Below are 27,557 nucleotides of genomic sequence, written 5' to 3' on the forward strand. Positions count from 1 at the left end.
CTTGACGACTTGAGCATAGCCATTGAGCTTGAGTGTGAATTGTAGAGTTTTTTAATTTTTGGCCAAAATCACCATTGTGAACATAATGCCAAGATAAACTAACCTCATTTGCTTACACACGATCCATTACCTCCATTCTCTGCACATCAATGTGCTAATCTAAATAAATATCACTGTCATATCTGCATCCACGACCACCCATGGCAATACATTCCAGGCACCCACCTTCTGGGTAAAACATTTGCCCCACTCACCTTAAATCGGTGACAATTCCACCTTGCGAAAAAGCTTCTGTCCAGCCTCTGTATGCCTCTCATAATTTTGTTATACTTATATCAGGTGTCCACTCAACCTCCAGCGTTCCAGAGAAAACAATCCAAATTTGTCCAACCCCTCCTTGGAGCTAATACCTAATTCAGGCAGCATTCTGGGAAACCACTTTGGAGATACAGGGTGAAAACAGGCCCTTAGGCCTACTAAATCCACACCAACCATCAATCACCAGTGCACTAGTTCTATGTTATCCCATCCTACATACTCGGGGCAATTTACAGAAGTCAGTTAACCTACAAACCTGCACATATTTGGAATCTGGGAGGAATCCAGGGCACTCCAAGAAAACCTATGCCATCACAGGGAGCGTGTACAAACTGCACAGACACAACCTGTAGTCAGGATTGAAACTGGGTCTCCGGCATTGTAAACTTACTAACCAATCCATCTATATTCCTCCCACTTTCTCACAGAGAAATGAGAGCTCAGAATGAATTAAAAGCAACTTAGTGAAGAGCAAACAACTTGCAACTTTGTGAGGATAGCAACTTACGGGTGTCAGGAGTTATGGGGAGAAAGCAGGAGAATGGTGTTAGGCGAGAGAGATAGATCAGCCATGAGTGAATGGCGGAGCAGACTTGATGGGCCAGATGGCCTAATTCTACTCCTATCACTTATGATCTTATGATTGGCACAGACTATCAGGAAGACTGCCTGAAAGATGATCATGGAATTGTGGTGCAATGATAACAGGAATGGCTAAATGTGGTAATTAAGTGGATTCCATAGTTCAGACTGGGGAGGAGAAGCAGATGGTTTCCTTCGTATGGTGCCCCAGAAGGTGGGTTGCTTGCATCGCGCCACTATGGCGGACTGGCTTGTAAGGATATTGGAAAGAAAGTGTCAGGCTCCTGTTATTGTCGTCCATGTTGGAACCAACAAGGGAGACATGAACTACGGGCGAGATAGAAATGCACGTAAGAGACAGGGGGAGTTGCTTTTTTTTTTAGGAAGGAAATAACTACAGTGCTCAGAGAAGTTATTCTTAGTGGATTGTCCAGTGAGGCTATATGGGTAGAACAATAGAAATAGGAAGATAGGAAGCAATGTTCACTTTGATTGGACTGTATTGTAGCCACCCCCCCCCCCCCCCCCAAAGAAATCAGTGTAAATTAGAGGAGAGGATGTATAGGAAGTTTGAAGACAGCAATAAACATAATAGTTTGTATGTATGGGAGATTTTAACCTACCATATATTGACTGGGTCTCCCACAGTGTAAAGAGCTTGGACATGCTGGAATTTGGTAAATGTGTCCGTGAAAATTCTGTTGATTAATATTCTGCTGTATAAGAGTGGGTGCATAGAAACATAGAAAATAGGTGCAGGAGTAGGCCATTCGGCCCTTCGAGCCTGCACCGCCATTCAATATGATCATGGCTGATCATCCAGCTCAGTAACCTGTACCTGCCTTCTCTCCACACCCCCTGATCCCTTTAGCTACAAGGGCCACATCTAACTCCCTCTTAAATATAGCCAATGAACTGGCCTCAACTACCTTCTGTGGCAGAGAATTCCACAGGCTCACCACTCTCTGTGTGAAGAAATGTTTTCTCAATACGGTCCTAAAAGACTTCCCCCTTATTCCTTAAGCTGTGACCCCTGGTTCTGGACTTCCCCAACATCAGGAACAATCTTCCCGCATCTAGCCTCTCCAACCCCTTAAGAATTTTATATGTTTCAATAAGATCCCCCCTCAGCCTTCTAAATTCCAGCGAGTATAAGCCTAGTCTATCCAGTCTTTCTTCATATGAAAGTCCTGCCATCCCAGGGATCAATCTGGTGAACCTTCTCTGTACTCCCTCTAAGGCTAGAATGTCTTTCCTTAGATTAGGAGACCAAAACTGTACACAATACTCCAGGTGCGGTCTCACCAAGGCCCCGTACAACTGCAGCAGAACCTCCCTGCTCCTATACTCAAATCCTCTTGCTATGAATGCTAACATACCATTCGCTTTCTTCACTGCCTGCTGCACCTGCACGCTTGCTTTCAATGACTGGTGCACCATGACACCCAGGTCACGTTGCATCTCCCCTTTTCCTAATTGGCCACCATTCAGGTAATACTCTGCTTTCCTGTTCTTGCCGCCAAAGTGGATAACCTCACATTTATCCACATTATATTGCATCTGCCATGCATTTGCCCACTCTCCAAATCTATCCAAGTCACTCTGCAGCCTCCTAGCATCCTCCTCGCAGCTAACACTGCCACCCAGCTTCGTGTCATCCGCAAACTTAGAGATATTGCATTCAATTCCCTCGTCCAAATTATTAATATATATTGTAAATAACTGGGGTCCCAGCACTGAGCCTTGCGGTACCCCACTAGTCACTGCCTGCCATTCCAAAAAGGACCCGTTTATTCCTACTCTTTGCTTCCTGTCCGCCAACCAATTCTCTATCCACCTCAACACTGAACCCCCAATACCGTGTGCTTTAAGTTTGTACCCCAATCTCCTATGTGGGATCTTGTCGAAGGCCTTCTGAAAGTCCAGATATAACACATCGACTGGTTCTCCCTTATCCACTCTACTAGTTACATCCTATAGAAAAATTCTATAACATTCGTCAGGCATGATTTGCCTTTCATAAATCCATGCTGACTTTGTCCGATGATTTCACCACTTTCCAAATGTGATGCTATCACATCTTTAATAACTGACTCTAGCATGTTAGGCTAACTGGTCTATAATTCCCCGTTTTCTCTCTCCCTCCCTTTTTAAAAAGTGGGGTTACATTAGCTACCCTCCAATCCTCAGGAACTACTCCAGAATCTAAAGAGTTTTTTAAAATTATCACTAATGCATCCACTATTTCTGAGGCTACTTCCTTAAGCACTCTGGGATGCAGCCTATCTGGCCCTGGGGATTTATCGGCCTTTAATCCATTAAATTTACCTAACACCACTTCCCAACTAATCTGGATTACCCTCAGTTCCTCCATCTCGTTAGACCCCCCGGTCCCCTGCTATTTCCGGCAGATTGTTTATGTCTTCCCTAGTGAAGACAGAACCAAAGTAGTTGTTCAATTGGTCTGCCATCTCCTTGTTCCCTATGATCAATTCACCTGTTTCCGACTGCAAGGGACCTACATTTGTCTTAACTAATCTTTTTCTCTTCACATATCTATAAAAGCTTTTGCAGTCAGTTTTTATGTCCCCTGCCAGTTTTCTCTCATAATCTATTTTCCCATTCCTAATTAAGCCCTTTGTCCTCCTCTGCTGGACTCTGAATTTCTCCCAGTCCTCTGGTATGATACTTTTTCTGGCTAATTTATATGCATCACCTTTTGTTTTAATACTATCCTTGATTTCCCTTGTTAGCCAAGGATGCACTACCTTTCCTGGTTTGTTCTTTTGCCAAACTGGGATGAACAATTGTTGTAGTTCATCCATGCAATCTTTAAATGCCTTCCATTGCATGTCCACCGTCAACCCTTTAAGTATAAATTGCCAGTCTATCTTGGACAATTCACGTCCCATACCCTCAAAGTTACCTTTCTTTAAGTTCAGAACACTTGTTTCTGAATTGACTTTGTCACTCTCCATCCTAATGAAGAACTCCACCATATGCAACACTGGACCACCTCCTGGGAAACAAAGTAAAGCAAGTGACTGAAGTGTCTGTGGAGGAAATATGGGACCCAGCACCATAATTCTATTGTTTTTAAAGTAGTTATGAAGGAGGATAGGACAGGTTCACAAGGTAAAGTCCTAAATTTGGGCAAGGCCAATTTTGGAGGCATTAGGTGGGAACTTGCAGCAGTCAATTGGGAGAGTCTCTTTGCGGTTCAGGATAACTGGCAATGGGAGGCTTTCAAAAGTAAATGAGCAATAGTGTTCCCGTCAGGGTGAAGGGCAAGGCTGGCAAATTTAGGAAACTCTTTTTGAGAAGAGATGTTGAGGCTCTGGTCACGAAAAAGATGGCATATGTCAACTTTGAGCAGTCAGGATCAAGAGAATCCATCCTTGAGTATAAGAGGTTCAATAGCTTAATGGTACTTTATTGTCACATACATCTAGGTACATCTGGAGAGATTGGATAAACTTTCTTTGCAAAGTCGGAGGTAGGGGAGACTCGATAGAAATATATAAAATTATGATGCATAGATAGGGTAGGCAGTTAGAACTTTAATCGGGAGAACATGTATAAGTGACCTTTTGAGTCGGGCCCTTCTCCTGACCGAAACGTCACCTTTCCATGTTCTCCACAGAGAGAAGAGTTGGCTTGGTGATAGGTTGCAGAGTATTGGTGAAAGGATTTTTTTTGCTGATTGTAAGTCTGTGACGCGGTCTAATGCTGGGATCATTGTTGGGACCTTTGCTGTTTGTGATATTTTAACAATTTGCATATGATTGCAAATGACACAAAAATAAGTGGTGTTTTGGATCGTGATGAGATTTATCTTAGCTTAGAACAGGATATAGGTCATATGGGAAATTGGGTGGAGCATTGCAGATGGAATGTAATCCCCCAAAATGCAAAGTGCTGCACTTTGGGAAGTCAAATTGGAGTAGGGAGATACAGTGAACAGAACAGTAAAGAATATTGATGAACAGTAGGATCTTGGGGTCCAAGTCCATAATTCCCTGAAAGTGGCAGAAGGGTCTCGACCCGAAACATCATCCATTCCTTCTGTCCAGAGATGCTGCATGTCCCACTGAGTTACTCCAACATTTTGTGTCTATCTTCAGTTAGTTTAGTTTGTCACGTGTGAGGTACAGTGAAAAGCTTTGATCTTCGGTTGATATCTAGAACTCACTGCCAGCGGAGGTGGTGGAATCAGATGCAATAACTAGTTTGAGAGGCGTTTAGTTAGGCAGACACGCACAGGTCCCTTTAGGCAAGTAGGATTAGTGTGGGCATGGAATTATGGAACCGTTTTTGTGCTGCATAATTCTATTGTATTCTTTAAAAGTATGAAATGAGTCTTTAAAGTATTCATACACCGTGCCTTGAGTCAATGGAGGTCCCTCATATACGTCCACGCATCTTGACCGGATAATCTCCATGCGCCTGAAGTGGGTGAGTTGACAGGAGGCAAGACGGGGCGCTATTCACTTGCGCCGGGCTTTTGAACGCAACGGTTCTCCAGGGCCGGGCTGCCGTCACGCGGGTAAAGGGAGGGGCTTAGGTCCCACACGCGCGCGGAGGGAGCGCGGCCTGGTTCCGTCACGTGCGGAGAGGGCGCGGCCTGGTTCCGTCAACTGCGGAGAGGGCGGGGCCAGGCACGGCCACGCGCAGGGAGAGGGCGGGGCCTGGATCCCTCACGCCGAATGAAGGCGGAGCCTGGTTCCGTCACGCAGACAGAAGGAGGAGGGGGCACGGGCTCCAATTTGTCACATGGGCAGTAGAGAGAGAAGGTGGGGGGCCGTTCTATCACGCGGAACGAAGGCTGAGCGAGGAGGAGCTCTGTTACGCGCTGAGCGAGGAGGAGGAGGAGCTCTGTATGTTTCTTTTTTTCCTAGTCAGATGTGCAGCACTTTGGTCAACGTGGGTTGTTTTTAAATGTGCTATACAAATAAATTGACTTGACTTGACTCTGTTACGCGCTGAGCGAGGAGGAGGAGGGGATGTGTGTGGAGAGGGGGGCTGGTTCTGTCAAGTGGGCAGAGGGAGGGGCTTGGTCCCGTCACCCGCGGAGAGGGCGGGGTCTGGGATCGTCACGCGCGGAGAGAGGGCGGGGTCTAGGGGCTCTGTTTTCATCGGCGGGGTGGGGGGATGATCTACATTTGATTCCGTCTGCCGGTGGAGTGGGCGGGGCCTGGGTACATCGTCTGCCGCTGAAGTGGGAGGAGTCTGGAGACATCACATGGTCATGGGCGGGGCCCTGTTTCCACAGTCGGCGTTTGATTCCGTCTGCCGCTGGAGTGTGTGGGGTCTGGACATACTGCCGCTGGAGTGGCTTAGTCTGGGCACAGCACGTGGTCAAGGGCGGGGCCCTATTTACACAGGCGGGTGCTCAGGGGTCTGGTCACACCAAGGGCGGGTCTCTGTTTCCACAGGCAGCGTTTGATTCCGTCTGCCGCTGGAGTGGGCGGGGTCTGGGTACATCACGTGGTCAGGGGCGGGGCTGGGTGCATCGTCTGCCGCTGGAGTGGGCGGGGTCTGTGTACATCACGTGCTCAGGGGCGGGGTCTGGACACACCACGTGGTCAAGGGCGGGGCCCTGTTTCCACAGGCAGCGTTTGATGGGCAGTGTTTGATTCCGTCTGCCGCTGGAGTGGGCGGGGCTTGTCTTCCGTTTTTTTTGGTCATCGTTCAGTTTGTCACCGTGAAGATTTAGACACCGTCATCGGCGCCGGTTTCCCCGTTCAATGGCAGTGGTGCGAAGTTGTGGCAAATAATGGGTCTGATGACAAGGCGTGTTTGTTAGACCGGCAGTTTCGCGCACCGGCCCCTCCGCCTCCCCTCGGGCTGGCCTCCCTACCCGTGTTGCACCGCAGTATTGATGATTGAGCTAAGATGGCGGTGCAGGAATCTGCTGCTCAACTATCCATGGCATTAAAGGTCCAGGAGTATCCCACTCTGAAGGTAAGCTTTGTGTCTCCGAAGCACTACCACGTCCTCATTAACCAGCTTGTTACACTAGTATCATCTTCACAGGGAAGATAAGTAACCACATACCGATGCCAGTTTTGAGGTTGTTAAAAGACATTAAAATATTTGTTAGAGCATCTTGGTATGGCTTAAAGGTGAGGTGTTCAGTATTTTGATTGCACTTTCATGTGTACAATAGGGAAAAGCAACAAAGTGTTATTTGTCTGCCTGTCAGATACATTGAAGACCAATGAATTATCACTTGCCTCTTTTTGTAAGGTGTAGTCGCAGTATTTAAAATAAATGGTTTCGCTGAATTGAATAGATCGGAATTTGTTGTTATTTCAAACATGTCATTGTTTCTCAACATTTGATTTCCCAGTTAAGTAATGTTAACGTGCTGAAAGTTAATGACACTGTTTAATCGAAGACCTATGATTATACATGAAAATGTTAATGTTTAGACCCATTTATATAACAAAATAGCAAGAAACAATTGACTTAATTGTATGGAATTGTAGTTCATGGACTGATTATAATGTGAACGACAAAATATTGTATAGCTTGGAAATGGCTTCATTAAACCGATTGAAACATTAAGATCTGTTAATATTGAAAATCTCAAATTCAAAAATAAAATGTCTGAAATGTACTACTGATTAGATGGCATAAAAGAAAATGGAAACAATATTTTTTCCCTCCAGAGATTTAACTTATCTTCCAAAATGCCTTTCATTATCATATCATATCATATCATATATATATACAGCCGGAAACAGGCCTTTTCGGCCCTCCAAGTCCGTGCCGCCCAGTGATCCCCGTACATTAACACTATCCTACACCCACTAGGGACAATTTTTACATTTACCCAGCCAATTAACCTACATACCTGTACGTCTTTGGAGTGTGGGAGGAAACCGAAGATCTCGGAGAAAACCCACGCAGGTCACGGGGAGAACGTACAAACTCCTTACAGTGCAGCAACCGTAGTCAGGATCGAACCTGAGTCTCCGGCGCTGCATTCGCTGTAAAGCAGCAACTCTACCGCTGCGCTACCGTGCCGCCCTTAATGTAATGCAAGCTCTCTTTTTCATTGTTTAATCTTACAGAAGATATTACAGTTGCACAAGATTTTATTTTGTTTTCTTGTATTAGATTGTGGATTATAAATCTTGCCTATTCCAATCAAGAACATAGGAACCACATTCAAATGGGAAAATGGCTAAACAACATAGTGCTGATTATAAGATAAATGATCTATGAGAACCCCAGAGGATTAAAAAAAAAATCATTTATTTAGTTTCAGTAATACATGTTGGCAGGGGGAGGGGTGGTTGGGAGGGTGGTTGGGTGGTTGTTAATAGTGATGTTTTAAGAATTTCAGCTTTGCAGAACTGTGAATAGTTGCTTTCGTTACTTGCAGGTACCTTATGAAACCTTGAATAAGCGTTTTCGAGCTGCCCAGAAGAATATTGACCGAGAAACTAGTCATGTGACCATGGTAGTTGCAGAACTGGAGAAAACATTGAGCAACTGCCCAGCGGTCGATTCTGTCGTGACCTTGTTAGATGGGGTAGTAGAGAAACTCAGCGCTTTAAAGAGAAAGGTACAAAAACATTTTATTGGTAACAACGACACAGTGTCATGTGCTCTTTGGCAGATGAATTTATTCTTTTAGTGCTTTTGTACTGATGCCAGTATTTGCCATAGATATGATATGTTATCCTGACTATTTATGGTAAGGAAGAGTGATTCTGTGTATTGAGTCACTAAATTGCTCAGTGCTTTAACCCATCGTTCTGATGAATATCAGGATCCTACTCGGGTACTACCATAAGACATAGGTGCAGATTCGGCCCATTAAGTCAGCTCCACCATTCGATCATGGCTAATCTATATTTCTTTCTCAACCCCGTTCTCCTACTTCTCCCCGTAACCCTTGACACTCTTAGAAATCAAGAACCGCCTGAAAAATAACCAATGTCTTGGCCCATCAAACCGTCTATGGTAATGAGTTCCACAGATTCACCACAATCTAAATAAATTCCTCCTTGTATCCATTCTAAAGATACGTCCTTTTATTCTGAGGATGTGCTCTCTGGTCCTAGGCTCTCTCAATACTGGAAACAGCCTCTCCATATACACTACTTTGCAATTGAAGAAGGTTCTATTCTGGTGTTGTGGACTTTGAATTGGTTAATGATGCCAAGAGAATTGGAGACTTGTCCACAGATGGAATAAGTGATGGTGAGGTACCCTTTCATGGTTTCTCTGTTCTTGATGCATGGCCCGAAGGCTCTTAAGATCATTCTGAATGCTGTACCACCACTTTAGTCAAGGATCAAGAGTATAACTGTCACATGGACCAGAGCAATTAAATTCCTGCTGTATCTTCACATGCACATTAATGCATCAATATAAATGTACAATAAACTATCAGTTATTCTCGACAAATCAGACCTAGTTAAAGTATTTAATGCAACCATAGTGCACAGTGGTTTAATGCTAAGGTAAGGTTGGGCAGGATGGTCCAAGAACCTGAAGATTGATGGGAAGTAGCTGTTGCTGAACCATGATATCATAAGGTCATAAGTGATAGGCCCAGAATTAAGCCATTCTCCGCCATTCAATCAAGGCTGATCTATCTCTCCCTCCTAACCCCATTCCCCTGCCTTCTCCCCGTAACTTTTGACACCCGTACTAATCAAGAATCTATATCTGCCTCTGCCTTAGAAGTTCTCAAACTCCTGCATTGACAGTAGAAGCAAGATGATGAAAGAATGGCTGAGGTAGTGTGGATCTTTAGTGTTAGCTGCCATCTTAGACAATAGACAATAGACAATAGGTGCAGGAGTAGGCCATTCAGCCCTTCGAGCCAGCACCGCCATTCAATGCGATCATGGCTGATCACTCTCAATCAGTACCCCGTTCCTGCCTTCTCCCATCTTGAGGCAGCGCTTACAGTAGATCCCATCGACGATGAGAAGGTCAATACCCCAATATACACCCATTTCTGCAACCTCCGTTTGAGTAAATAAACCAGGCTGTGATATTACTAGTCAGTAGGCTCTCCGCCATGCACCTGTAGCAGTTTGACATTGTATTTGGCAACAGGCCGAATCTCCTTAGTGATGTGCCTGTCCAGGAGCTTGAAGCTGTTGGTTCTTTCCATTGCTAACCTGGAAATGAAAACGGGTTCACGTGCCAATGTAACATTTGCAGTTCTTCAGTCCTTGTACACTATATTCCATAGCTGCAGAGCTATGATAAGAACATAAACCCTGAAAGAATTTTGTTTGAACAAAATCTCCCCTCATTTTTCTGAACTCTGCCTTGGCACTGTCTGCTTAATCTCTCTGAGACACGCCCAGAATTCCAGAATGCAGCTGATGAGTCTTTTGCCATGCAACCTTATTTGCAAGTCTATGGTTCCTTACTAAAGAGACCAGACCTATACGCTATATTCCAGACATGGACTCATCAGGGCCTGCTAAATTACAGTAAGTCACTTTTATCTTGCACTTGGGAATGTGGCAAAATAAGCAGCTTGCATAAAAATGTACAGCAAGGAACAAGCCCTTCGGTCCACAATATCTGTGCTGAACATGATGCCGAGGTAAAATAATCTCATCTGTCTGCACATGATCCATTCCCTGCATATCCATGTGCCTATTTAAAAGGCTCTTAAATGTTATAATCACTATTACCCAGTGAGTTCCAGGCACCCGCCACCTTCTGTGTGTTTTTAAAAAGAAACTTACTGTGCACATCTCCTTTACATTTTGCCCATTTCACCTTAAACCTATGCTATTTGTCATTTCCACCTATGGGGTGGGGAAGGTTCTGTCTACCTTATCTGTTTCTTTCAGGTCTCCCCTCACCTTCTGTTCTAGAGAAAACAATCCAAGTTTAGTCAAGCTCCACTTATTGTTAGGTTCAGGCAGCATTTTGGTAAACTACTTGTAGCATTTGGTCATAAAATATGGAAATGGAACCTTCACCTTTATTCTTCCATGCCAACCAATATGCCCATCCCATTGGCCCATGTTTGATCCGTACCCCTTTAAACTTTTCCAATCCATATGCCTGTCCAAATGTCTTTTAAATGTCTCTATTCTATCTGGCCCAACCATTTCCATATACTGACCACCCACTGTGTGGGGAAAAAGTTGCTCCCTAGATGTGTTAAATCTAAGGCGAGGGAGGAGGGGGTTGGGAGGAGGGGGAATGGGGTGTGGGGTAAGGGGGAGAAGAGGGTGCTGCACCAATGCGGGAGAGGTTTGGCCCCAACGGGTCCACTTGGTCTAGTTGGATAATAAACAAAAGATAAACATTAAATTTAAAATAAGGCAAAAGGCATAGAAGTGTAAATACGCACACCGCCGAATTCTGGGACAGTTTCTTCCCAGCTATTATCAGGAACTGAATCATCCTACCTCAACCAGAGAGCAGTGCTGAACTACTATCGACCTCTTTGCTGACCCTTGGATTATCCTTGATCGGACTTTGCTGGCTTTACCTTGCACTAAACGTTATTCGCTTTTCATGTATACACTAAATGGATTGATTATAATGAATGATATTCATGTATTGTCTTTCTGCTGACTGGTTAGCACACAACAAAAGCTTTTCACTGTACCTCGGTACACTTGACCATAAACTAAACTGATGTAATCTGCCCAGGCTTGCAGCCAAAACAAATGGAGAGGACGCTTCATTGCAGATCACAGCAAAAGGAAAAATCACGGTTGCAGCTTATAAGTCTAGCTCAATTGGCTTAGAACATAGGCCTCATGGGCTATTTCTGACGGAGGGAAGGATCATGTCGTCCTACTGGTTAGTTATCACCCACATCAAGCTGGACGGCCCCCGGTCAATAAGGTACTGACCCGTACATTAGTTTGATTTCCTCTTTGGGTGCGTGGGGATTAGGGAAGTTTCCTTCCTGGCAAGCAGATGTCAACTAGGTATCTGGAAAAACAAAATATATTCTTCCCTCAAGGCTTGCGTAATACCAACATTATTACACTGTCTATGATAAAGGGAGATTGCAGCGAATGCAAACAACTACAGGGGTATTTTACTTCTGAGCGTTACAGGACAGGCCGTTGCCTGAGTGATCCTGCAAAAACTTGACAGACTCACTGACAGCATATACTCAGAGGCACAATGGAGGTAGATCGACAATGGATCTCCCTATGTCAAATCCAAGATAAATGCAGAGAGCAGCAAACCCCATTATACATCACTTTTGTGGATCTTGCGAAAGCTTTCAATTCTGTCAGCAGGCACGGCCTTAACCAGGTACTGGAGAAGATTGGATGTCCACCATTTCTCATAAACCTCATTTGGACCTTCCATGAGAATATGAATGGTACGGTGCAATTTGGAGCTACATTGAACAGTTTCGCCATGAGAAGTGAAGTGAAGCAAGGCTGTGTCCAGCTCTCACTCATCTTCCCATCTGCCCTTCTGCCTTTTGCCTTCAGAAAAACACGAAAGACACCAGAAGCTTTCTTCAATCTGGCAAGGTTGAAAGCCAAGACAAAGGTGTAAACTGTGCTTGTAAGTGATCTCCTGTAAGCTGACGATGCTGTGCTCCTTGCCCCAATAGAAGGACTTCAGGGGCTAATGGACAGACAGTCTCATGCAGCGAATACTGACTGACAATCAGCATTAAGAAGTCTGTTGTCATGGGTCAGGACACTCCACTCCCTCCTGAAATCGCCCGAAATGCCACTCCACTGGAAACTGTCAACAAATTCACCTACCTAGGATCTACGGTGACTGATACCCTCTCTGGATGAGGAAATCAATTCATAGAAACATAGAACAGGTGCAGGAGGAGGCCATTTGGCCCTTCGAGCCAGCACCGCCATTCATTGTGATCATGGCTGATCATCCACAATCAGCAACCTGTGCCTGCCTTCTCCCCAATTCCTTTATTCCACTAGCCCCTCGAGCTCCATCTAACTCTTTTAAATTCATCTGGTGAATTGGCCTCTACTGCCTTCTGTGGCGGAGAATTCCACAAATTCGCAACTCTCTGGGTGAAAAAGTTTCTTCTCACCTCAGTTTTAAATGGCCTCCCCTTTATTCTTAGACTGTGGCCCCTGGTTCTGGACTCCCCCAACATTGGGAACATTTTTCCTGATCTAGTTTGTCCAATCCTTTTATAATTTTATATGTCTCCATAAGATCCCCTCTCATCCTTCTAAACTCCAGTGAATACAGGCCCAGTCTTTCCTCATATGACTGTCCCACCATCCCAGGGATTAACCTCGTGAACCTACGCTGCACGACCTCAATAGTAAGGTCTTTCCTCAAATCCGTCCTCAAAACTGCACATGTTTAAAAAAGGCAGCAACCACCTTTAGGAGGCTAACCAAACGGGCATGGAAGAACAGGAAAATCTCAGTCAAGACCAAGATGACTGTTGATAAAGCATGCGTCTTGAGGATGTTGCTGTACAGCTATTAAGCTTTGATGACAATGATATCAAGAACAGAAATTGAATAATTGATTTCCTCCGTCCTTGCATCCTGAGAATTTCTTGACAAGACAAAATCACTAATGAATCTGTCCTCTACCTGACCAACATGCCCAGCATCCCTGCGATCCTCAAGCAGACGTGTCTCCACTGGCCTGGACATGTAAACAGGATGGGAAATCGGCACCTTCCCAAAGATGGGCTATATGGTGAAGTCGTCAACGCATGGAGCCCAAGAGGAAGACTAAAGCTTTGCTATAAGGATACGATTAAATGAGATGACAAATTTTAGCAGTGGTAGTAACAACTGGGAAGCAGCTGCTGAGGAGTGGTGGTGATGGGGGGGGGGGGGAGGTGGATCAAGACTTGAGGCCAGGGGCAAACACCACAAATAGTCAGCGGCAACAGCAACCCACTCCCCGATCCAATGGTCAGAGACAACATCTCCTGTGGGAGGGTCTGCCTGTGAAAGTTGGGCCTAGTCATCCACAGCAGGAAATAGAACACAGATATGTAGGAAAGAACTGCAGATGCTGGTTTAAATTGAAAGTAGAGACAAAATGCTGGAGTAACTCAGCGGAACAGGCTGCATCTCTGGAGAGAAGGAATGGGTGATATTTCGGGTGGAGACCCTTCTTCAGACTGATGGCAGCGGAGTGGACTGGACAGAGTTAGAATGTAGTCGGCGACAGTAAGACTGGTGGGAGAAGGGGGAAGGGATGGGGAGAGTGGGAAAGCAAGGGCTATTTGAAGTTAGAGAAGTCAATGTTTGTACAGCTGGGGTGTAAGCTACCCAAGCGAAATATGAGATGCTGTTCCTCCAATTTGCGTTGGCCCTCACTCTGACAATGGAGGAGGCCCAGGACAGAAAGATGAGATTTTTGGAATGGGAGGGGGAGTTAAAGTGCTGAGCAACCGGGCGATCAGTTAGGTTAAAGCAAACTGAGCGGAGGTGTTCAGAGAAACGATCACTGAGCCTGCGTTTGTTCTCACCGATGTACATGAGTTGACACGTGGAACAGCAGATACAGTAGCATTCCCCTCTCCAAGCAGGACATCTCGCAGATGAACAGATACCAACCAGGTCAAGTTTGTCACATGAACAGCTTGAACAAATCCTCATCCTTCATGAATCATAGGTCAATGGGCCAAAGGGCCTTTTTCAGTGCTGTATAATTCTGTGACTCTTTAAAGAAAAAGATCCTACATTTTTATAATGAGTTAACTGACCAGGGTAACTGGCCTGTTTTAATTCCACCATTTTGGAATCTCTAATCTTTTTTGATACTTTCAGTTGCCTCCCAATGTATAGACCCATATAATAGGCAGATTGTTAGATTATAGCTGAAAACTAGTTTCCCTTGTCTCATTCTATATAGAAAATTATCCTACCACTCAGTACCTTGCCAACTCCAAGTTGCATGGAGTGCACAGTGTAGAACTTGAATAATTGCATGAAATTGGCAACCAGTCAGCCCACCAGCCTATGCTGGCATTTTAGCTCAATGCCTACCTTCAAGTCGTGTGTAAATGACAGCTCAGCAGGTCAGGCAACATCTCATGTCATACATTATGGAAACAGACCCTCTGACTCAACTTGTCCATGCTGACCAAGAATTGTCATTTAAGCTAGTCCCATTTGCCTGTGTCCCTCTAAACCTTTCCTATCCATGTACATGTCCAAGTGGCTTTTAAATGCTGTTGGAACCACCTCAAATCCTTCCTCTGGCAAGAGATTTTAAAACCAATAGAACGATGGTTACTAATCCCAAAACCAGTGCTGTACTTGCCTACTTCATTCAACGTAGGATTGGCTTTTAGCCAATTAACTCTTTCACTCACAAAATACATTTCTGACATTGACAATTGAATTTTATCAGAGGAAGCAAGAATTGACATAATGTTTAATCTGAGGTTAGTAGAACACAGCATGTATAATACTAAATCTTTGTACTGAACACATTATCTGGGATTTTACCTCCAGCCAGCCTCTTGAAGTTCATTGAGCAAAATGCCAAATTTGTCATCCTCAAATGATGTTATCCCCAGAACTTTGGATCAAATTTGCATTGTTTGAAAATGGAAATCCCACATACCTGGATTTTGCCTTGTGCTCTGTGACCCTCAATGCCAATTTTGACAAACCTACTACCATGATCTGTTTGTCCCCATAAGAAATCTGCAGCTCCAAGAATGTTGGTCTTGCCTGTTTAAATTGAGATGTTTATTGTTCTGCGTAGTGTCTTGCTATCCAGTCATTTTATGTGAAGCATTTTGCTGTGGGATAAGAAATAATATCCTGTTCTGATAATTATTTAAATTATGAATTGCGTTCTTGGAGAAAATATGGATGATAATGAATGGTAATAGTTAAAAGAATCCAAACTGGAGACGCCCTACATGCACTCGGAACCATATTGTGTTGCTTCCTTATTGGGCTGGACATGGATCAAGAAAGGTTTTTTTTGCCCTTGCCCTTTTAGACTGCTGGCTGGCCAAGTTAGGAGTAGGATAATAGAGCTCTTTGTTCATTGCAGTGTACCCTTACTCTGTTCTGAAATTTACCAATCCATCACCATGTCGGCTTGTAGTGCATACTTGGTATATAACTCATTTGCATTAATCTTCAACAAGAAATTCTGGCTATGATTGCTCAATTACACCATCATTCTTCTCTGTAATAATGGTTTCTTTGATCATTAGTTCCAGCAAGATGTTTGCTGTTTTTTCTGAATACCATTTAGTAAATATTATATACCCAATTCTCCTCATGTTAATTTTCTGTGCTGCACACAAGATAAAATATACCTACAATAGCTTTCACTTATGCAGAACTTATAAAATAGGAAAAACAACCAAGGCCTTAACAAGTATGTTATCAAACAAAGGAATTGATGCCGAGCATCATATAAAGATTTGGGAGCATCTGATCTAGATTTAGTATTGCTTCCTTTCTGGGGCTTACCCGGATTGGGAGCTGCTTCAGTGCATCGAGTGCGTGGACTGTATATTTAGACTTTTTGTAAATGGTGCCAAAAATGTCAACTCGTGCATGTGTGATCTATACAAAAAGAATGTCACTGTGAAGTGCACATGTGACAATAAAGCACCATTGTTTTTTTTATTTAATGTGTCATCATTTTCAAAGGGACACTTTTGTTGTAAAGCTGCCATTTCTGCCAGCAATGTGTCATTTGGGAAGTGGAGATAATCCCAGAAAGTGTAGGCTGGTGAGCCACACATCAGTGACTGAAGCAATTGGTGAGGATTCTTTGGGAGAGGATTTACTCTCATTTGAATGACTGGGTTAATCAGGGACAGTCAGAATGGTTTTGTACGTTCCAGGTTACATCTTACTAACGAGTTATCGGGAACTGCATCATCCTACCACGACCAGAGAACAGTGCTGAACTACTATCTACCTCTTTGATGACCCTCGGACTAACCTTGGTCGGACTGAGCTAGCTTTACCTTGCACTAAACGTTATTCCCTTATCATGTATCTCTATATACACTGTAAATGGATTGTTTGTAATCATGTATTGTCTTTCTGCTCACTGGTTAGCACACAAAAACTTTTCACTGTACCTTGGTGCACATGACAATAAACTAAACTAGGTGATGAAGTTGATCAATGCGAGGATGGTAGTGGATGTTGTCTACAAAGGTAGTGGTTGAAGAACAATATTCAGGCTGGAGTTCTGAGACCAGTGGAGTTCTGTAATATACAAAGGACTTGGACATTAATGTAGATGTAATTAATGTAAGTAAGTTTGCAGACGGCACCAAAATTGACGAATTGGTCAAGTGGGGAAGGCCATCAAAGTATACAGTGGGACATAGATCGGCTACAGAAATTGACAGAGAAATGACAGAGTTCTTGAAAGTGGCAATGCAGGTAGATTAGTAAAGAAGGCATATTGCCTTCATTGGTCAGGGCATTGAGTTTAAGTGTGGGGAAGTCATGTTTCAGATTTATAGGTCTTCAATTACTCCACATTTGAAGTGTTGTCTGCAGTTCTGATCACCCATTACAGTAAGGGTGTGGCTTTGGAGAGGGTGCAGAAGAGGTTTACCAGATTGTTGCTTGGAACAGAAGGTAACTATGTGCCATTTTGTTTACTGTCTTAGTAGGCGAGAAATAGTATTGGGTAGAATGATGGGATTGAAGGCTGAGAAATCCCCAGGGCCTGATAGTCTGCATCCCAGGGTACTCAAGGAGGTGGCTCTATAAATCGTGGATGCATTGGTGATTATTTTCCAATGTTCAATAGATTCAAGATCAGTTCCTGTGGATTGGTGTGTAATCCCACTTTTCAAGAAAGGAACGAGAGAGAAAACGGGGAATTATAGACCAGTTAGCCTGACATAAAGGTGGCGAAAATGCTGGAGTCAATTATTAAAGAGGTAATAATGGCGCATTTGGATAGCAGTAATAAGATTGGTCCAAGTCAGCATGGATTTATGAAGGGGAATCCTGCTTGACTAATCTTCTGGAATTGTTTGAGGATGTGACAAGTAAAATGGATGAAGGAAAGCCAGTGGATGTTGTGTATCTAGACTTTCAGAAAGCCTTTGAGGTTCCACACAGGAGGTTGGTGAGCAAAATTAGAGCACATGGTATTGGGGGTAGGGAATTGACATGGATAGAGAATTGGTTGGCAGACAGGAAGCAAAGAGTAGGAATAAACGGGTCCTTTTCAGAATGGCAGGCAGTGCCGCATGGAGTGCTGCAAGGCTCAGTGCTGGGGCTGCAACTATTTACAATATATATTAATGATTTGGATGATGGAATTAGAGGTAACACTAGCAAGTTTGCAGATGACACAAAGCAGTGTGAACTGCGAAGAGGATGTTAGGAGGTTGCAGGGTGACTTGGACAGGTTGAGTGAGTGGGCAGATGCATGGCAGATGCAGTATAATGTAGATAAATGTGAGGTTATCCACTTTGGCGGCAAAAACAAGCAGGCAGATTATTATCTCAGTGGTGTCATATTAGGAAAAGGGGAAGTGCAACGAGACCTGGATGTCCTTGTACACCAGTCACTGAAAGTAGGCGTGCAGGTACAGCAGGCAGTGAAGAAAGCTAATGGCATGTTGGCCTTCATAACGAGAGGTTTTGAGTTTCGGAGCAAAGAGGTCCTTCTGCAGTTGTATAGGACCCTGGTGAGACCACATCTGGAGTATTATGTGCAGTTTTGGTCTCCTAATTTGCGGAAGGACATCCTTGCTATTGAGGCAGTGCAGAGTAGGTTCACAAGGTTAACCCCTGGGATGGCGGGACTGTCATATGCGGAAAGATTGGAAAGACTGGGCTTGTATTCACTGGGGTTTAGAAGGATGAGAGGGGATCTTATAGAGACGTATAAAATTTATAAAAGGACTGGACAAGCTAGATGCAGGAAAAGTGTTCCCAATGTTGGGGAGTCCATAACCAGGGGCCACAGTCTAAGAATAAAGGGGAGGCCATTTAAAACTGGGGTGAGAAGAAACTTTTTCACCCAGAGAGTTGTGAATTTGTGGAATTCTCTGCCACAGAAGGCAGTGGAGGCCAATTCACTGGATGAATTTAAAAGAGAGTTAGATAAGCTCTTGGGGCTAGCGGAATCAAGGGATATGGGGCAGGCACAGGTTACTGATTGTGGATGATCAGCCATGATCACAATGGCATTGCTGGCTCGAAGGGCCAAATGGCCTCCTCCTGCACCTATTTTCTATGTTTCTATGTTTTAGAGCTATCAGGAGAGGTTGGGCAAACTTGGATTGTTTTCTCTGGCATGTCAGAAGTTGAAGGGAGATCTCAAAGTATATAACATTGAGAGGCGTTTGGTGGTATTTGAGACTTAGATACACACATGGATGGGCAGGGAATGGAGGGATATGGATCACATACAGACAGAAATTTGTTTGACTTGACATCATGTTTGTCAGACATTGTGGGCGGAAGAGCTTTTTCCTTTGCTGTACTATTTTATGTTCTGTGAAAGGAGGTCTTTGACTAAGCTTTGCCGAGCACTGTGCAGCCTCTGGGGCTGCTCCAGTTTCTTCACTTTTGTTCTGGACCTCTATCCTGTTCGCCTGCTTTTGTTCCATCTCGAGGAGTGGAGCAATTGCTACCGTGCTTGACCGCTCTGGTGATAGTTGTTTCTTGGAGCTTTGTACAGAATTTTGTGCATTGTGCAACAGGCCAGTCATTTTAAAACTTTTTTGTGACAACTATTAGTAATCGTCCAAATGACTGTTAATTTTATCTTGGATAACTTTGGATTAGTTTAGAGATACAACGTGAAAATGGGCCCATCGTGCCACTGAGTCCATGCCAATCATTGATTACTCAATCACACTGTTCTGTTATCCCACGTGTCCATCCTACATGCTAGAGGCAATTTAGAAGCCAATTATTCTATAAACCCACACATCTTTTGGATGAGAGAGAAAACGCGTGCAGCCTGAGGAAACCTACAGGTAGAACGTGCAAATTCCACACCACAGCTGACGTTAGGATTGAACCTGTGTCTCTGGCACTGCACCACTTTAAAATAGAGTCAAGGTCATGGATGATTAAAGAGTGCACTTGATGTGACGTGTTGATGTTTAAGGTGCCAAATAAGAGCATTGTAAGCAAGCTTTAAGCATACCAAGTGAAATACAGAGTGGCAGTATAAATAAATAATGGTTTAAACGGAGAAGAATCATACTGAACATTTGTAGTTTGGTCTGAAGGAAGGTGGCTTGGCAGAATATAACTTAGAGTTAACATGGTGACAGAAAAGGACAAACCCCAGGAATAAAAATGGAGATAAGACCTGTTTCGGCTGGTCCAGAAGATTAATTCAAATGGGATCCATTGTGACATGGTAAATTGGATCCGATACTGACTTAGTCATGGAGAGGATGCAACGGTAAAGGTATTTTTATTACAGTAGGTACAAACTGTTTGCAAGTGTATGATTCAGTCCATCAAGTCTACTCCGTCATTCAATCATGGCTGATCTATCTCTCCCTCCTAACCCCATTCTCCTGCCTTCTCCCCATAACCTCTGACACCCGTATTAATCAAGAATCTATCTCTACCTTAAATATATCCACTGACTTTACATCCACAGCCTTCTGTGGCAAAGAATTCCACACATTCACCACCCACTGACTCAAGAAAATCCTCCTCATCTCCTTCCTAAAAGAATGTGCTTTAATTCTGAGGCTATGACCTCTCGTCCAAGGCTTCCCACCAGTGGAAATATCCTCTCCACATCCACTCTATCCAAGCCTTTTACTATTCTGTATGTTTCAATGAGGTCCCCACTCCCATTCTTCTAAACTCCAGTGAGTATAGGGCCAGAGCCATCAAACACTCATCATATGTTAACCTACTCATTCCTGGGATCATTCTTTAAACCTCCTCTGGACCCTCTCCAGAGCCAGCACATCTTTCCTCAGATATGGTGCCCAAAACTGCTCACTATATTCCAAATGCAGCCTGATCATTGCTTCATAGAGCATCAGCATTACATCCCTGTTTTGATACAAGCCCTTTCGAAATAAATGCCAGTATTGTGTTTGCTTTCTTTACTATCAATTCGACTTGCAGATTGATTAACATTTTGGGAATCCTGCACCAGCACTCCCAAGTCCCTTTGCACCTCTGAAGCTTCCCAATCCTCTGCCTTCCCACTAATATTTGCAATGTTATATGCCTTCTCTTTAGTTTTATACTGTCCTTGAAATTTCTTGTCAGCCATGGTCGCATCTTTCTCCCCCTGAAATCTTTTTTCCTCTTTGGAATGAAAAGATCTTGCATCTTCTGAATTATTCCCAGAAATTCCTGCCATTGCTGTTCCACCGTCATCTCTGCTTGGCTCCCTTTCCAGTCAAATTTGGCCAGCTCCTCTCACATGCCAATGTAGTCCGCTTTGCTCAGCTGCAATACTGACATGAAATGAAATTGGTGGATTTTGGATTGAGGGGCGGTCAAAGGACAAAGCAGAATATAGATCAGTTACAGATATGGGTGGAGAAATGGCAGAGGGTGTTTAATCAGAGTGTGGGATATTGCATTTTGGGAGATCAAATACAAGGAATATAATAAATGGCTGGGCTCTTGGGACGTTGATGTACAAAGGGATCTTTGGGTGCATGTCCAGAGCTCACTGAAAATGGCAACGCAATTAGATAATGAGGTAAAGGAATACGGCATGGGCATTGAGTGTAAAAGTTGGCATATTGTGTTGCAGCTGTACAAACATTTTTGGTTCTGTTACATTTGGAGTATTCTGTCCAATTGTTGCCACAATATAGGCAAGATGTAGAGATTTCAGAGAAGGTGCATAAGGGGTTTACCAGAATGTTTTTGAAAAAAAAGACATGCATTGCTAGAGTAACTAGGCAGATCAGACAGCATCTTTGGAAAAGATGGATAAGTGACATTTCCAGTCGGAGCCCTTCTACAGACTGATTGTGATTTCTGGTTGGGGGGGGGGGGGGGGGGTGAGGGGGGGATAGGCAGATGTTTGGACCAAGGTCAGAAATGAAAAAACAAAACGTTTCACCTGTATCCTCGTTGCCAGGCTTTTTTTCTGCTCCCATCTCTCTTCTAGCTTTTTCCCCACCCTGCCATCCCCCCCACCACAAATTGTATAAAGAAGCATTTTGACCCGAAACATCATCCATCCATGTTTGCCAAGAATGTTGCCTGACCCACTGAGTTACTCCCGCACTTTGTCTTTTTTTGTGACACAGCATCTGCAGTTCCTTCTATCTCGTTTACCAGAATGCTGCCTGGATCAAAGGGCACTAGCTAGAAATAGAGATGAGACAAATTGAATTATTTTCTCCGGAGTATCGGTAACGGCTTTGGGCCTTATACTTGCTGGAGATTAGAAGGTTGAGGGGAGATCTCATTGAAATGTACCGAATTATGAAAGGCTTGGATAGAGTGGATGTGGAGAGGATGTTTCCACTGATCTGAGAGTCTACACTGGAGGACACAGCCTCAGAGTAAAAGGACTTGCCTTTAGAAAGGAGATAAGAAGGAATTTCTTCAGCCAGAGGGTGGTAAATCTGTGAAATTCACTGTCACAGATGGCTGTAGAGGTCAAGCGTTTGGATATTTTCGAAGTGGAGATTGGCAGGTTCTTGATTAGTAGGGTACCAAAGGTTACGAGAAGAAGGCAGTTGAGGGGGAAAGATAGATCAGCCCTGATTGAATGGCTTTTGGCCGAATGGCCTAATTCTGCTCCTATGAGTTACGAATTTATGAACCTACTCTGAGAAGTGATGTAGATTAGCTGGGCTGGATGGTCTCTGTGTAGAGGAGGATGGGGGTTTAAGAGTTAATGTGTGCAGATTGCATGTTGCGCATAGTGAGCCTGCTTGACTTAGAATTGCGAGCTAAAGTATAACAGGTTGTTTTGCATAACTGCAAGTGGGTGCTGTGACTAAAGAAGAAAGGCCTGATACCAAGTAGCACTGCAGAGAACAAGTCTCTAGAACCAGTGTAGCAATGTGTTAATTGTGTGATTAGCTGGACCTCATATAAATATACTGTACAAAATAATTGAGTGGGACCATGAGGAGCTGGCAAGTATATGACCATACTTGCAGTGACTCTCGCACTCCAGCTAGCGTAATAAATATGCATCTTTACTATCAGTGTCTGATGGTGTTTGTTATTTGAAAGCACGGATGGACTTTAACATTGGCGTAGTCGGCAGGATCTCGCTGGGACCATCTCCGACGTCTGAGTAAGTGGCCAAGGGGAGACCGTGAGCTCGAGCGGAGTAAAAAGTGCACTATCGGATCCATTGAGTCTGAACTCCTGACGAGCTCCCGGGATCACCGTGGTCCCTCGCCTGAGGTTGATCTGGTTCCCTGCCGAGAACCACAAGAGCCAGAGGAAGACCGAGGTAAGATAAAGATCGTTATATAGACAAAGGGTAGGTTAATTGGACATTCAGACTACTTGAAACCAGTCTCTGGAAAGAAGCCGCGGAGAGTGGGGCCTGTGTAAAGTAAGAAAAATAATAGATTAGATAGGTTAATTGAACATTCAGACAAGTTGAAACCAGTCTCTAGGAAGAAACTGCAGAGAGTGGGGTCTATGTAAAGTAAGAAAAAGTTATAAGCAGAATGTAATTGGCTTGATAACAAAAGAAAAAGGCCTGATTGGCTCGCAAAATTAAGTGACAATTGGTAACAAAAAACAGGTGCCAAAACGAGAAAACCCTGGGGACACCTTATCTGGCATCGCGACCCTGTTCATAGACGAAGAAGAGGAAGAACACGACCTAGAATGGAGCGTTTCTCCTTGCCCTTATGCCCCCATACCCCAAGCCCAGGGCAGCCAAGCAGCAGGAGGCACAGCTAGCATCCACAATGCTGCAGGCCCTCGCCCTTCCTGCCCACAATAATTAAATGCAGCGCCCATACTGGCACCTCCGATCCGGTCTCCAAGGGCATTGCCTTTGCCGACACCACGTCAAAGACAGCCGCACAGACTCCCTCCCACCCCCCCCTTACGATCCCCGTAGGCCCACAAATCCTTGTGAATAGAACGGCCTTGCCAGATATGGGAGAAATTAGGGCTGTGCAGAGGGACGCCTCTGCCGCGCAACACGATTTATGAAATGAGAGGAATGTGCCATAGATTCCCACACCGATCTTTGGCTCGCCCCTCTGGGACAAGTTTGTGTACCTGACGCCCCCCTGCCTGTCGTCCTTAATTACATCCACTCGCTAACGCACGCTGGAAAGGTGGTAATGGTGAGAATGGCGAAAGAAACCTGGTGGCATCCGAATATCTGCCAGGAATCGTTGAAACAAGCTTCTGAATGTGGAATTTATAAACGAAACAGCCCAGGGAAAGTGTTAAAATGCCCAAAGGGATTGATGCCAATGTCCGGCAGTCCCTTTGAGTGTATACAAATAGATTTTATAGAGCTACCGCGGGTACAGTGCTATAAGTATTGTTTGGTAATTGTGGATTTATTTAGCCGAAGGATAGAAGCTCTGCCAACTGTAAATGTTGCAGCCGAAGCCACTGTGAGAATCATTCTAAGGGAAATTATTCCCCGGTTTGGATTGCCTACAACTATCAGCTCTAACAATGGTCCCCATTTTTTAGCAAAACTAAATAGAGGTCTGCCAACATTTTCGCATTAGACAACAATTCCATTGTGTCCACCATCCACAAGCTGCCGACATGGTTGAAAGGATAAATGGGACCCTGAAGACTAAACTAACAAAGCTGATGGAGGAGACTGGACTGAATTGCATAAAGGTACTCCCGTTGTGGACTCCTTGGGGAGCAGACCATAGTGTAGAGGTTAGCTTCGACCTACATGCTCTCAGTGATGAACTAATAACTTAGGCGCAGAAATTAACAAATCCACTATCAGTCCCAGGTTCGTGAAACACAAAGGGCGACAACTGACACCCCTGAAGAACGAACGATGTTGCTGTGGATGAAGGGATTTGCCTGGACAACAACAGTACCAGTGAAAAGACATCAAAAGCAGGGAACGAAAAGAATGGTTGGATCTACAAACTCTATTCGGTAATGGTTCATTCAGGGAGCGCTGCTTGTGGACATTACTACCCCTGTATAAAATCATTCGCATTCTGCATTCACCCCATGAGACAGACAATGATGGAGAACAAACTGGAGGTCCACAAGGCCAAAATGTTACGGGAAGTTGTGGAGATAGCGTACAAGCTGATGGAACTAGAATGTGTGCTCGATTGTTTCCGGCTGGTCAAGTACGACGAGTTTCACAATTACCTGGAGCGTTTGTACGAGGGAGAAGAGGAGACCTCTGTGGGGATGCTGCTGGGTGGAGTCAAGTCATCTTGCATGTTTGACCTGCTGCTGGAGACGAGGCGACCGGAGCAGAACTTTCAACCGTACAAGTTGGGGGAAGTGATGGTGAAGGTGCACATGGTTGACCTGAAGACACAAACCCTGGCTCCACCCGTCAACGTTCGGGCCTACCTCGACCAAACTGTGGCCGAGTTCAAACAGATCATTTCCCAGGCAACGGGACTCTGCTGAACACATGCGCATTGTACTGGAGCGCTGTTGCAATGATCTGCGGCTGCTCCATATACCCAGCAAAACGCTCAATAGACAATAGGTGCAGGAGTAGGCCATTCGGTCCTTCGAGCCAGCACCTCCATTCAATGTGATCATGGCTGATCATTCACAATCAGTACCCCGTTCCTGCCTTCTCCCTATACCCCGGTCTCCACTATCTTTAAGAGCTCTAGCTCCCTCTTGAAAGCTTGAAGGCTGAAGGATTCTTCAGGAGTAACAAGATATTTGTTGAAAGCTTGGACACGCAGGATAATCAGGCACCTTTCAACAAATCACAGCTTGGGCATTTACTGGACTAGCATGCCAACACCATTCGGCTTTACGTGTCGTTGCCAAAACAATCGCCAGGGTCCAAGGACTAAGGTGCCTGCATCGAAAAGCTGCCGGAGACCCAGTCAATCAAGAAGGCAGCTGTGAGTCTGCAGGAGCGTCTTCTGCCTGCAGGAAGCCCGTGGAAGCCATTTTGGAGGAGAGCACAGAGAGACTGAAGAACCTTTCACTGTTGCAGCACCGGCAACAGTCGTCCTGCACTTTGGGTGGGAATGGTGATTGGATGAAAAGCACAGAAGGTAGTGACTTTGAGACCATCGAGTCCCTGTCACAAGAGACCGAATTGTCGGCCTCTGTGGACAACAGGGAATTGGAAAACCGGATTCCCTCCTCTGATGCCGAGGCCCCACTGCAGTCGGAGGAGAGGTCCGACTCTGACGTAAACAACGACAGGAGCACCAGCTCCGTGGATAGCGATATCCTCAGTTCCAGCCACAGCACCGACACTTTGTGCAACGCAGACACGGCCCCCATTTCCCTGAGCAACGGCCTGAACTCTCACAGCATCACGTACAGCCTCCACTCGAAGACTAACGAAGGGAAGCGGGGTGTTTCTGGGAAACAGCTTCTGTGACACCATGACAGATGCAGACCTTCCTAGACCCCTTAATGGAACTTATTTGGTGTGGGATTCGTCGGGTTATCCTTGGTTACCAGGCATGCCACCTGGTGACATGGGATTGTGGGGAAGGCCCAAACCATGGCGTGGGTGTTGTTGTCAGGCCTACGTGGTCCCCCACATGCATACGGTGCCACAACTAACTGAGTTATCCTTACCCATATGGTCCAAACTATGGGCCGGCCCGCGGCTCACGAGAACTGATCAACATGGCATCAGCTATGGAGAAACTGGCTAATGAAACTGCGGATGCCCTTATGGATACTCAGAAGACCCTCTCCTCTGTGATGTCCGAGCTGGTTGCACTCCATACCATGGCCTTGCAGAATCGCATGGCATTGGACTTTATTTCGGCTGAAAAAGGGGGAACCTGTGCCATAATAGGGCGAGAATGCTGCACCTACATCCCTGATGAATCCTCCAACATAACCAATTTGGCGGCCCACATATCCCAAGAGCTATGCAGAAGTACGAGCAGAGAGAAGAAGGGAACTTGGCATAGAAGAAATCCCATCAGAAATTGTGACCGATAAGGATTCTGACTATGACACCAAGCTGAATACAAACAGTCTCAAGGAGGCATTGGAGCGATTTGATCGCAATCATCCGCCTCTTCTGGGAGTTTGAGGAAATCTTAATCAACTCCTGTAATATCTGATGCAACCTCAACACCCTCAAAACAGCAAACTGACATAAGCACACCTCCATGAAATATTCAGCGGCAGCAAGGAGAGCTACACAAAATCCAAGAGCAACTTCATCTTGTCCAAGGTCAAGGATTCCAGATTTTCTCAAGGCTAACAGCTTGTGACAAAGCTGGTAACTGCTCCAATGGGATGCAGTGCCCTTTACGGTTCCAACAACTATGATAATGGGTCAGGTAGTGACAGCTTACCCCATCTTTGCAACTCAACAACCTCAGACATTAACAAGGGCCCTGTAGGGGCAACACCAGAAGCAGTTATCCCAGAGCCAGTCACAGCCTAGGACACTCACTCACTCTCACCAGTGGATGCAGGCACCTACATTGCTTCACGATGATCAATCAACCCATATTACTCTGTCAACTGCTTACCCTCTGCAACAGAACACATTCAGTCAGCAGCAGCTCTCCCAGGATAGAACTGACAGTTTATTGGAGCCTTTAAAAGCACAGTCAC

At 44.8% G+C, this 27,557-nt stretch overlaps 1 protein-coding gene and 1 pseudogene across 2 annotated transcripts in view; both read left to right on the plus strand.

Annotated features, from left to right (window-relative positions):
* The first annotated feature begins 6,492 nt into the window (after window positions 1-6,492).
* The window catches only part of maea (macrophage erythroblast attacher, E3 ubiquitin ligase), an 81,981-nt gene continuing 60,916 nt past the window's right edge, over window positions 6,493-27,557 (plus strand). The window contains exons 1-2 of one of the 2 annotated variants that reach the window (XM_078409117.1): window positions 6,493-6,864; window positions 8,294-8,476. In XM_078409117.1, the coding sequence (XP_078265243.1) occupies window positions 6,796-6,864; window positions 8,294-8,476 (252 nt within the window). In that variant the 5' untranslated portion in view covers window positions 6,493-6,795. The remainder of the gene's footprint in view (window positions 6,865-8,293; window positions 8,477-27,557) is intronic. The other variant, XM_078409126.1, reaches the window with a different exon arrangement.
* On the plus strand, window positions 17,003-26,352 carry LOC144598094 (ubiquitin carboxyl-terminal hydrolase 47-like; annotated as a pseudogene).

This window comes from Rhinoraja longicauda, chromosome 1 (assembly GCF_053455715.1).
Source record: "Rhinoraja longicauda isolate Sanriku21f chromosome 1, sRhiLon1.1, whole genome shotgun sequence".
Lineage (NCBI taxonomy): Eukaryota > Metazoa > Chordata > Chondrichthyes > Rajiformes > Arhynchobatidae > Rhinoraja > Rhinoraja longicauda.